We start from the raw sequence: 12,867 nt of genomic DNA, 5'->3' as shown, positions 1-12,867 counted from the left end.
CCATTATACTTCATTCTCCAGGAACCAATTCTAGTTTGCTTTCAGTTCCCAGGGTCTTGCTTGCTTTTTCTTTTCCAGTCGGGAAACTTCTAATCCCAGAACTGACTTTCACTTTGGGAGTCACACTGGATATTCCTTCCCTCTAGCCCATGCTAGGCAAATCTTCCAGTCTCTGTTAAATCCTCTCAAACTCAGACTCTTCAATCTGAGCGCAAATCCCTACCTATGCTTTGCGCAGAGGACAATAGAGTCAGCACTTTCTCTTCTTCAGGTGCAGGACTTGCTGCCTCTATTTGCCACTATGTGCCTCTCAGATGGCTGCAGGCTAACTTGTGGATGAGAGTTTCAAGGGTATCTTTGAAACCCTGTAACTCAATAATACAATGGCTTTCTATGGGTTTTTCCTTTCCCAAATTTAATTTCCATGGCAAAGTGAATCACACGGGTCTTGTATCCAGGTAGCATTGTGAATTAGTTATCTTTTCGACCCTCAACTCTATTCTATCTTAGAATTAAACAAGCAGTTAATAAAATTTGATATTTCTAACACCTCCTTGTGAGATTTGGAGAATAACAGTCTAACCACATTCAGCACAACTTCTCTTAGAATTTCCTACAGAAGTAAACATCTTGCACCTTCTTTCCAGCAAGTCAAACTGGGTCCCAGTGTCCCGCTCAAGCTTGTTGTCAGGCAGGATTCAGAGCAGATCACATGACTTTCATTCCTCTTTGACTTGCATTAAAGAAACAGTCCCAAAATTTAACAATCTTATAAACGTTGAACTTACACCACCATCAATATATAATTTGTCACTGGATTCTATGTGATATAATTAATCTCAATCTTAACAGATTTTTAAACTCAGTTTCACTGCTGCTGAACAAATCACGTTTCCTCAGTACCAGCAGAATCCTTGAACTTTGCTGAGGAAAATTATATTTAGAAAATCACCACTTAAAATACTTCATCAAATTAGTCAATATAAATTGAGTGTGCCACAAGACCCACGGAAGTTTGCATCACAAACTATTTTGTCTTCCAAACTGAAAGAGATGCAAGGAGGAAAAAGGAATCAAGTGCATTGGTGAACTTGTGAGCTGCATCACAGACGACAGAAGAGGTGTTTCTCAATGACAAGTTAATAACTGTCTGGAAGGTAACAGACAGAATAGGAACAAAGGGAATGAATGCATCATGATTAGGAGGATATGACATGTGGTGTTCACCAGGATTCTGTACTGAGGTTTGAAATTTTTGTCATATACATCAATGACTTGGATGAAGGAATAAGAACATAAGAACATAAGAAATAGGAGCAGGAGTAGGCCATCTAGCCCCTCGAGCCTGCCCCGCCATTCAATAAGATCATGGCTGATCTGACGTGGATCAGTACCACTTACCCGCCTGATCCCCATAACCCTTAATTCCCTTACCGCTCAGGAATCCATCCATCCGCGCTTTAAACATATTCAGCGAGGTAGCCTCCACCACCTCAGTGGGCAGAGAAGTCCAGAGATTCACCACCCTCTGGGAGAAGAAGTTCCTCCTCAACTCTGTCTTAAACCGACCCCCCTTTATTTTGAGGCTGTGTCCTCTAGTTTTAACTTGGTGTGTCATATAACCAAATTTGCAGGTGACACCAAGTAAGTAATGCAGATTGAAGCAGGAAGCTACAGAATGAGATGGGCAGATTCGGTGAGTGGGCAAAACTGTGGCAAATTAAATTCAATGCGAAGAAGTGTGAGGTTATTCAATGTGGATCAAAGAGACATGAACCAGAATATTTCCCTAATGGTGAGATACTATGGTATCTATACGGTGTGTTACTATGGAGATACAAAGAGATTTGAGTATCCAGGAATGGCTGTTGCACAAATACAAAAAACAGTAATTTGCTTAATAAATTCCTCCAATGGAACCAGAATATGAAGGGGTGACATTGGTGTTGGTGAAGCAGAGATTGCAGGGTGTAAAAGATTAAATTGTGATGACAGGGTTCATATTCTCAGCAAATATTCCCTTCCATTTCAAAGATTGAGGGGCCATCTAACGGAGGCATTTAAAATGATAAAACACTTCTATTAAAGTCAATCTGTGCATTGCTAGGGAATAGTTGATGTTGGCAGAGAACCCAAGAAAAAGCTGAAGGTTTTGGTAAACTGAGAATTATTTACAAAATATTGCTGACAGTTACAATTAATGGAAATCTAGGAAAGTGCTTCTCCTGCTTTAGCTCCTACCCAAATTCTGCACAAAGTGCCAGTAGTGCAGAAACATGACTCTGAGGCTAAGGCGCCCAATTATTCCCAACACACTGCGCAATGCCCCAAAAGCAAAATACTGCGGAAACCTGAAATAAAGACAGAAAATGCGAGAAATACCTCGGTGGTCTGGTAAAATCTATGGTGAGAGTAACAGAGATAATGGCCCAGGTCCCCCGCCTACAACACCACACGCCTTCCCGACCACAGCCCTCTAATTCCCCATCCCTCTCCCCAGCCCAACTCCCTCACCCCATCCCACAGCCCTCTGATTCTCCCACCCATAACCCTTTGACTCCCTATCCCCGCCATGGTTCTGAGACTCCCATCCCCCAACGGCCCTCCAACTTCCTGCATAGATCAGTGCCCAGACTTAATTCAGAGAGAGATATACAAAAGCCATCTTCATTTTCATCACTCAAGCTGGCCAACAGGAGTCTGTTCATCTGCAATGATAAAGGATGCTGCAACCTTCTTTTCCATTCCTAATGGTAGAGATATTTAATTATCTCCAGTTCCCAGATGAGGGGCACATGTCCTTTGTCAAAGACAGTGTGGATAGTTAAGAGTCATGTAACATAGGCCTCTAGCTTCTGAAACCAGTGATATTGGCTTTCTGAACTGCAAAGTCACAGCCTTCTTTTTTTAATCTGATTAGCAGTCACTGACAAGGAGCTCTGGCCTAGGTTGGACATCTGGTCCCATCTACACAGTTTCTACTGGAAATTTTGTACCATCGCCTACAAGACTGATTCATCTCTGCATGGTTACCTTATCGTATAAAGTCAACACAACTGGGAAAGTGAATTATCCAGCATCGGTTTTCAGCTCACTGACCTTCATAAAGGAATACCTTATTATACTTTGATTCTGGACTCTGGAACCCACGTGAAACGATATTTACTTTCTCAGTGGTCTTTATAAATCTATCTTTTGTCTATTCCTCTCTTTACTTTTGAGTATGGAGGAAACGCTGCCACCATACTCCCACATTCTGAGTGCGCACAAAGAAAGTAACCCTTTGAGTTCATCTATCGTAAGTTTGCTGTGGGATTATTAATAGAAAATTTGATTGAGGTGTTGGGAAATGCGCTCCCACTTATAAAGAAGGGGAAAAAAACCCTTTATGTTTATGGACAGCTGGAGAGAGGTGAAATTAGTGCTATTAAAATTAACCCTTCTCCGGTCAGTAACATGTTAACTTAGCTTATCTGGTAGTACTGTCATCTATAAGTCAATTCGGCATATAACTTTATGATGATATTCCAGTGCAATACTGAGCCAAATCTGCTATCTGCTTATACGGCTTATAAAATATACCACTAGTTATTTATTATTGGAAAAAGAGCAGGAAACTCACTTGCTATCTCAGCCAACATTCTTTCTTCAATCGATATTGCCAAATATAAATTAACTGGTTATTCAGTTTATCAGTGTGTGCAAAAATGGAGATACTTTTGTCCACAGTAGACCACTGCACTTCCAATTCATTGAACGTGATGCACTTCATTATCAGCACATTTAACTAAGATATTTTACTTTTCCCTCATTAACAGGCTTTTGAGCCATTAGTTCTTGATAGCTTTAGAACACCGAACACACTTAAAGCTGCACTGCCAATCAAGGCAATGAATATAGCTCAGCATTCTCCATCTCAGTGCAGTAAAACCCATAATCTCACAAGGAGGACAGGTGCCTTTCAGAGAGATTCAATTTTTAAAAATTATGATTTTAATATATGCTTAATTTAATAAAATTATTTTGCCTACCAGGCGTGTTCAGATCATTTCCACAGGGTTCTAATTAACTGTCAGCTTTCATCTCTGTTCCCAGTCCACAAAATAAGTCAAATGTCAAAGTCAAAATAATAGGGGCAGAACACTTTTCATCCCATTTGAAACATCAACCCTTACCAGGTAGTATGAATAAGAAAGAGGAAGATTCCGGGCAGCACCAAGTCATCGCTTCCCACTGACCAGCGCCGCCTGAATATCACAATTCCTGGCATGGTCTCCACCACCAGCTAATTTGTTCATTAATGCCTGAATCCTAAAGGGAAAGAAAAAAATTGTTAAATAACTGAATTTTCAATGGAATTGCATAAAAGGATGATTTTTAGGATCTGTGATTTATAAAAGATATTCAAACACAACTGATCAAAACTTGCCAGATTATTCAAACACACTGCTACTGCAGGCACTGTCACCATGTTATTCAATAGTGAAAAAAAGTAGCCTTGCAGTTTTAATCAATGACTTTACTAGTTGAAATGCTTATCTGTATTGGGAGCTGCACAATTTCAAAAATCTCAACCCATAGATGCTGTAATTATTACACTACAACAGTAAGTAGCTTTAAAATACAAGTTGGGAATTTTAAATAAATTCAAGTACGAGAAGAGATGATTTGATTCATGTACAGAATCCACTATGTACACATTCAACCTTCCAATTGCAGATTCAGTCATGGTCATCAGCAGCTTGAACATATTCCCTGTAATCTGAGATTGTGAATCGGGATGGTCAGTTACATGTAGCAGCCTCCAGTCACAATTTCACTGAAATGAAAATTTCCAACGAACAGTCAAAGTTGAAAACTAGAATCCACAGCAGAAGCCACAGCCCTTTTTAACCGCACAGGTGTATTGTGGTAAGTAAATGGTTAAATGCCCCAACGCTCATGAATGAATATGTAGGTGCGTAATGTTTTAGGATCAGTGAGGTAAGTGCTAAGGGGGGTCGGGTGGCTGAGGGAAGTGGATAAGGGGCTAGGATAACAGTTGGGTATGATGGTAAAGTCAGGTTGGGAGGGGAAGTCAGGGGGTCAAGGGGCAAAGTTGAGTGGTGGAAGCCAGTCTAGTCGGGCCAAGGAGAGGAGTTGGAGAAATAAGAAGGTAGTCAGGCCAGGTCACAGAGAGTCAGTTGGGGTGTCAAAAGTTTCAGTTGCGTAGAGACCCAATAATTAGATTAGAATTTTTCTGTTTAACATTTCCTGGGTAATTATCCTGATAAGTCAGAACCATCTAAAGTCTCTGACTCTTAATTCAGAGTTGGAGACTTATTCAGAGAATCCTGGGGAACAGAGATTTGTCCACCAGAAGTTCAAACTTATCAGGAAATTCCCACAGTACCATTGCATTGGTACATCTTAGAGAGTATGTCTTGTCTCTGATGATCTGGAGACCAGAAAATCTGGGCATATAGCTTTCAGGCACTAGCACCAGTCGCAACATCCATTACGGGTGGTAGCTTAAATCTGGCTGAGTCATGGATTTCATTGGTCTGAATTTTGCAGTAAGAATAGCAGTGGGGATATCAGTGCTCACAGAGTAAATCAGATAGCAATTTATAATGTCTTCAGATTAAATGCAGAGTTAAATGTAAAAATCAAGAAGCTGCGTCCAATTTGCCCTGCTCCTTCACAAGCTTCACTACACCAACACATGAAGGGCTTCAAACTGTATTGCTTATCTGCTAAAATACAGCAGAAAATTTGTCCATTCACATGTTACTGAAATTTTAATGACCTGAACTATTGTCAAACAAGCTCTATGGCATAGCCACACTAAAAATTAGAAACCCATTTTGGTATGACGCTTCTATAGGGGATCTGAGCCCTATGTGAACAAGACAGGCAATAGCTTGTCTCTTTAACCAATCAGATTGAAGAATCCTTGTTGTGGCAAAGTCTAACCTGGAAGTGCATATCAGAATATTTAATTCAATGTAAAATCGTGTGTAAAAGGCAACAAAGTGAGAGAAAGAAAGATGAGATTGAGAGGGAGAGATAAAAACCAGGAAGGTAAAGCTTGAAAAAACATTTTTATAAAATCTCCAATAATAATTAAAATCTGAAGGAATAAAACTGCACATTTGTAAAGGGCACTTTCAGTGCCTTGTTTGGAAGTATTTATGACTTCCAATATCATTAAAATTTCACTTACATGTGACTGGACAAACCTCAACTTTCTCAGGCACATTTACACAACTTTATGTCCTTCACATATTTTCGTTGAATTTCTTGGTGATGTATTGCAAAGCTTGTGGAGGAGGAGGACAAGAACAGCATTTCTAGGCTTCCCTGTTTAACCACATGTGCATACATTGGAGATTGCTGACTGATTTATACATAATAACAAAAAGCACATGTAGCGTCACCACCATCCTCAATGCAAAATCTGGGCCACTGAATTAAACATTAAATTTAACTTGCATCTTCTGCTTTAGATTCCGTGTGCCTCTTCAATCTGTTGCAATGTTCAGAAATCCAAGTTACCCTTTTGAGGGCTCCACAATGTTTTGGCTGTCTGATAACCACAAATTGCACTACAAAAGCCCACAAAACATGTGTGGGCAAAATAAGGAGTAAATGTGGTTAGCTTGCCGCTTACCACAAAATCGGGGCCAAATTCCTCAGTTCTCTTTCCATACTACTGAATTTTCACAAGAGGAAGTAAATTTGGTTTCATAATTTTAACCATAATCTTGTGTTTTCTCCTCCCTATTTTTATTGCTGAGTTCGACAATTGCAACAGCTGGTTATCAAGATCCTGAGCAGACTCCCTCTAACTCGACACTCAATAGGGATGGTGTGTTACTTGCATCATTCTCCATTGATATTGTCACAGCTCCCAACCACCAGACTCATTGCATTAAATGAGTTAGTAACAGTATAACAAAGAAAGATGGCAGCTGGGCTGGCAGTTCCCCAAGGAGCTTCTTTGCTGTGCAACTCTATGCTTAGTCGTTCATTACCATTCTTTGCCTTTTCATTCCTAATCTTATTTCTTTCACTGTTTAAATTCCCTGAGTTCTAAAGTGATTTAATTCTGATCGTCCCTACAGGTTAACTGAAAGTTTAAAGTTACTTCTCCGCTGCCCATTTCACGACTATAGCTGCTCTTTGCTTTTATCAGCAGGTTTTTTCTCAAATTTGGATTTCAGATTCCCAGATGTTAAGACTAAGCTTCTCCATTCAACAATATTAAAGCTCAACAGCAATGTGTCTGATCAACTGTTATTGGATTAAGTTTTGAAGTAATTGAGTCTAGATTATAGCCCATCCTCCACCAGTTACATGCTGAATTTATCACTGTCTTCCTGGTCCATCAGGTTTATTAACTGCACTTTGTCACCAAGTGGCACATCTCCTAACCTGTCATTATGCCTAATTTCATCCCACCTCTCTCAGGTGTTTGTCCTTCCAAATCCCTACCTTACTCCTTCAAAACACCTTGACTTTCTTATTCTCCTGCCTGCATCCCTTATTTCACTTCCCTCACCGACAAAACTCACCCACTGAGGCACTTGTCGCTGCATCCTTATGAGCAACAATCCCAACTGCCCCAGCTCTTACCTTCTTGCTGACTTTCCCACCCATACATTTGGGACTAATCTAGTCACAATGTTGCCCAGTTCCCTTAACGATCTCAATACTGACCACATGGAGACTGCCAGAAGATCAGCAATCACTGCTCCTCTTTGCACTTCCCTCCAAAATGCCCACTCACTTGTGAACAATACCCTTGTCATCCATGAGATTATCGTGGATGACTGCATGGGCATCATGGCCTTAACAGAAACTTGACTGATGGGCCATGACAGGAAATTAGATGAACTCCAAAGAAAAGAGGGACTTGAGGTGGAGACTGAAATCACCAAAGAATTGGTGATTCAAACTTCAGCCTGAACTCATTATGCCCTTTATGCTCAGTTCACCCCACCTCTCTTCCTGGCTCCCAAGTTAGTTCATATTGTTAATGGTTCTTCTCCTCGGGTACTGCTCCCCTTCCTTCACATATGTCATTTATTCAATCCATGTTTGAATATCTCTTATCAATTCCCTATCCTGGACACAGTACTGAAATAGTCGTTATCAAAGTTACAAATGACAACCAATACTGTTGTAACCATGACAATTATCCCATCTCATCCTTTTGGGCCCGTGTGTAGTTTTGACATAGTTGACCATAGCATCCTCCTCTGCTCAGCTAGGAAGGATGCCACGCACCTGGTTCCATTCTCACCTATCTAGCCATATCCAGAGAATCATCTGAAATGGCTTCTCTTCCTACTCCTGTACCATTACACCCGGTGCCCTGAAGGTATCCTTAGTCCTCTCATATTTCCTATTTATATGCTGCCCATCAACAACATCATTCAAAACACATCAGGTTCCACACATACTTGAAGATACTCGGCACCACGCCATTATCACCACCTCTCATGACCCTGCCAGTGTCCTTGATTCATCACATTCCTTGTCCAACATCCAGCACTGAGATGAATATTGGAAAAACTAAACAATTCAATTCAGTCCCAACCACAAACTCCATTCTACGCTCTGAGGCTGAGCCAGGCTGCTGCAACCTTGGTGTCATAGGATCGAGGTGAACTTCTGACCAAATATATGCTTCATTACCAAGACCACCTACTTCTACTCTACCTCTACTTCTACCTCCATAACGTTGGCATCTCTGACCTTGCTTCAGCTCATCCACTGCTGACGCCTTCATTCACGTCTCTTTACCTCTATAGTTCACTATTTCGATCTTCCCTTAACCGGCTTAATGTTATGGAGGATGGAAGAATGTAAGTTCATCCAAAACGCTGCTGCACCAAGTCCCATTCACCCATCACCTCAGAGTTTGCTGATTATATTATCTCACAGTTCAGCAGCGGCTTGATTTTTTAATTCTGATCTTTGCTTTCAAACCTCTTGCTATCTCTGCAGCCTGCTCCAGGCTTACAACTCCTCGAGACCTCTGTATTCTTCCAAACCTAGTCTCTTGAGCATTTACAATTTTAAAATCACTACACTATTTGCAGCCCATGTCTTCAATTGCCTCGGCCCTGAGCTCTAAAATTTCTCTGCCTCTCTCTTTTTTTAATGTGCTCCTTAATACCTAACTATTTGACCAAGCTTGCTCCCATCTATCCCACTATCTCTTTACGTAGCTCAGTGTCAAATGTTGTTTGATGCTACCCTCATGAAGCACTTTGGGATTAAAGGCTCTATATAAATGCAAATTGTTCACTGCGCTGGGGTGGGGGGAGAGAAAGAGAGAGAAAGAGGAGGTGCTTCTGTTCCACCATGACACCCGGGTCACATTGCACTTCCTCTTTTCCTATCTCCACAGCCACTTCTTTTAAGACACTGGGATGCTTGATCAGGTCCTGGGGTCTTGTCAGCTGTTATGACGATGGAGAAAAAATGTGGAATTATACATAGAAATACTGGACTTTAAATTGATCCAAGTTTTATATTTTAAAATGGACACACAAACTTGAAGTTGGCTGTGAATGTACAGTTAGCCACTGACCCTGCAGCCATTCTTGTGTTTCTCTAAGGGACAATGAAACAGCTCCCTGTTTCCAGACAAGGTATGATAGCATAGCATCATAGCATCCCTACAGTGCAGAAGGAAACCATTCAGCCCATAGAGCCTGCGCCGATAACAATCCAACCCAGGCCCTATCCCCGTAACCAAACGTATTTACCCTACTAATCCCCCTGACAAAAAATGACAATTTAGCATGGCCGATCAACCTAACCTGCACATCTTTGGAGTGTGGGAAGAAACTGGAGAACCCGGAGGAAACCCACGCATACACAGGGAGAATGTGCAAACTCCACACAGACAGTGACCCAAGCCGGAAATCAAACCCGGGTCCCTGGCGCTGTGAGGCAGCAGTGCTAAACACAGTACCACCGTGCCGCCGGTACTTCAAAAAGCATCCCAAGACTCTCGAGTAATCACAAAGAACACACTGCCTAAATGTCTATTGCATCTAAAAGACTCCATAGGTCAGCGAGTGGATTCTGGATTCAGTTTGAATACACAAAGAACGAGGTTTAAAAAAAACTTGCAGAAGGTGCCTGCCTGTGTCGGTTTGTGTGTTTTCCACATTGAAGATGTATGATGCAGTACCAGAAGCAGTGCCCCTGGAAAAAGGAAATAACCATCTTTTGCAGGAACATCTAAAGACTCTCTCTCTGACTGTGGAAATCAACCAGCCAGCAAAAAGGGATTGCCACTGGAAAGAAGAACTGAAATATCTCTGCCAAATCACAGAATACCTGAATTAAAGAGTCAACTATTCACCAGCAAAAGTCAACTATACTGGAATCAATTTATCATAGCTGCGATACTTGATTATCTACGCCGTGCAAGTCAAGGACTATTCTGTGTATTTTTAAATTTATATTTACTTACCATTGGACTTAATTGTTACTTCTAATCCATACGAGTGAAGAAGCATGTTTTTTACCATTTCTCCTCATCTTTTTTAGTAGTTAATAAACTTACTCCATCTTAACTCAAGAAGTGGAGATGCCGGCATTGGACTGGGATAGGCACAGTAAGAAGTCTCACAACACCAGGTTAAAGTTCAACAGGTTCATTTGGGAGCACAAACTTTTGGAGTGCTGCCCCTTCAGCATCAGGTGAGTGCTCAAGCATCTTTGGGAATTTTTCTAAGTCTTCTTCAGTGAAGACAGGCACAAAATATCTGTTCAACACCTCCACCATTTCCTTGTTTTCCATTATCAATTTCTCAGACGCACTTTCTGTAGGAACAACACTAACGTCAGTTACCCTTTTCCTGGTTAAATACTTGTAGAAACTCTTACTGTCCGATTTATATAATACTGGCCAGCTTAAATTGTGTACTCAACTTTCTTCCTCTTTATTCATTCATTGCTGGTTCTTAAAATCTGAGCCATTTTCTGGCTTTTCTTTGCAAATTTGTGCAGCGTTTCTTTCTGTTTGATACAATCCTTAACTTCTTTGTTCAGCCACGGATAATGTACCCTTCTCACAGAATCTTTCTTACTGGCATAAATTTTTGCTGAGAGCTATTAAACATCTCCTTAATAGTCACTGCACCTGTATTTTTTTAACCAGCTTCCTAGCTCACTTTGGCCAGCTCTGCTTTTCTATTCAGGTTTAAAATATTAATCTTAGACCCACACTTCACCTCATCAAAATGAACATGAAATTCTACTGTATTATGATTGTTGTTACCTAAAGGCTCCTTTACCATGGGGTTATTAATTAATCCTGCCTCATTGCTCATTATCAGGACTAGAAAATAGCTTTTTTCCTGGTTGGCTCCAGAACATACTGCTCTAAGAAATACACATACACGCCAGGATCTCATTTTCCAGGCCATCTTTCCCAATCTGTATCTTCCAATTTACATGTAGATTAAAGTCACCCATGATTATTGAAGTATCTTTCTTACATAACCCATTTATTTCTTCCTGTATACTCTGTCTTGCAGTGTAATTACTATTGGGTGGTGATTACTCCCACAACTGACCTCTTACCTTTCCCCAAACAGACTCCACATATTGTTCTTTCAAGCCAAGGTCATATTTTACTACTGTACTAACAACATCCCTTATTAACAGAGCTACCCTACCAGCTTTTCCTGGCCTTCTATCTTTTCACAATGTCAAATACCTTTCCATATTTCCAGACTTGGTCATCCTATTACGATGTCTCTGTGACGACTATCAGGTCAGACATACTTATTTCTATTTGTACTAATAATTTATCCATTTATTACGAATACTGTGCGTATTAAGATACAGAGCCTTTAACTTTGTCTTTTTGACATTATAGGATTTTCTGGCCTTATCTGTTGGTGCAACCTTAAGAATGTACTCACCGTCCCTTCTTACCACAATCTGGTTATCTTTACTCAAATTGCTATCTTGCTCTCGTTATGCTTTGATTTACCACATCTCCTCTCACACGATCCCTCCTCCTCACTATTTAAAGCCCTTTCTACCATTCTAGTTAAGATAACTCACCAGAACACTCATCCCAGTACAGTTCAAGTGAAGCCTGTCCCAACGATACAGCTCCCCTTTCCCCAATACTGGTTTCAGTGCCCATGAATCGAAACGCATTTCTCTCACATCAGTCTTGGAGTCATGTGCTCATTTCTCTAATCTTATTTACCCCACGCCAATTTGCTTGTGGCTCAGGTAATATTCCAGAGATAATTACCTTTGAGGTTCTGCTTTGTAAGTTGGCTTCTAGAGCCTCATAATTCCGAAACAGAACCTCTTTCCTAGTCCTATCTATCGTTGTTGTCTGTTTTGACCACAACAACTGGATCCTCCCCTTCCCACCGCAAGTTCCTCTCCAGTCCCAAGCAAACGTCCCGAACCCTGGCAATGAACAGGCAGCTCAATCAGCTGGAATCAAACTCTTGAATGCTGAGAACTGTATCAACCCCCTTGACTCTACTGTCTCCTATACTACTAACTATACTACTATTCCTACTAACTCCCTTCAGTTGAAGCTTCCTGTACCACACTGTCATGGTCAGTTCACTCATCCATCTTGTCACTGGTTGGATTTGTCGAGTATTTTTTGTTTTTATTTGATTTTGATGCATATTTATATTTCTAATAGAATATAAAAGAGATACTTAATAATATGTCAGTGAGCTCCACAGAGTGCATCTCCTACATTTTAACACATTGCTTTGACATGTGTGCTAATAATATCCTCAATATTGCAAAATCTCAATATACAAAACCTCAAAATTGAGAACAATATTAAATACATTGATCTCCAGTGGCATTATA

General features: G+C 40.7%; 1 protein-coding gene across 1 annotated transcript in view; it reads right to left on the bottom strand.

Annotated features, from left to right (window-relative positions):
• dagla (diacylglycerol lipase, alpha) overlaps positions 1 to 12,867 on the bottom strand; it is a 340,274-nt gene that overhangs the window by 184,818 nt on the left and 142,589 nt on the right. Inside the window, exon 3 of the mRNA XM_078220586.1 lies at positions 4,176 to 4,311. Coding sequence (XP_078076712.1) covers positions 4,176 to 4,270 — 95 coding nt within the window. The 5' untranslated portion in view covers positions 4,271 to 4,311. The remainder of the gene's footprint in view (positions 1 to 4,175; positions 4,312 to 12,867) is intronic.

This window comes from Mustelus asterias, chromosome 9 (genome assembly GCF_964213995.1).
Source record: "Mustelus asterias chromosome 9, sMusAst1.hap1.1, whole genome shotgun sequence".
Taxonomy (NCBI): Eukaryota; Metazoa; Chordata; class Chondrichthyes; order Carcharhiniformes; family Triakidae; genus Mustelus; species Mustelus asterias.
The sequence above is the reverse complement of the archived record's forward strand: the minus strand, read 5'-3'. Positions and strand labels throughout refer to the sequence as shown.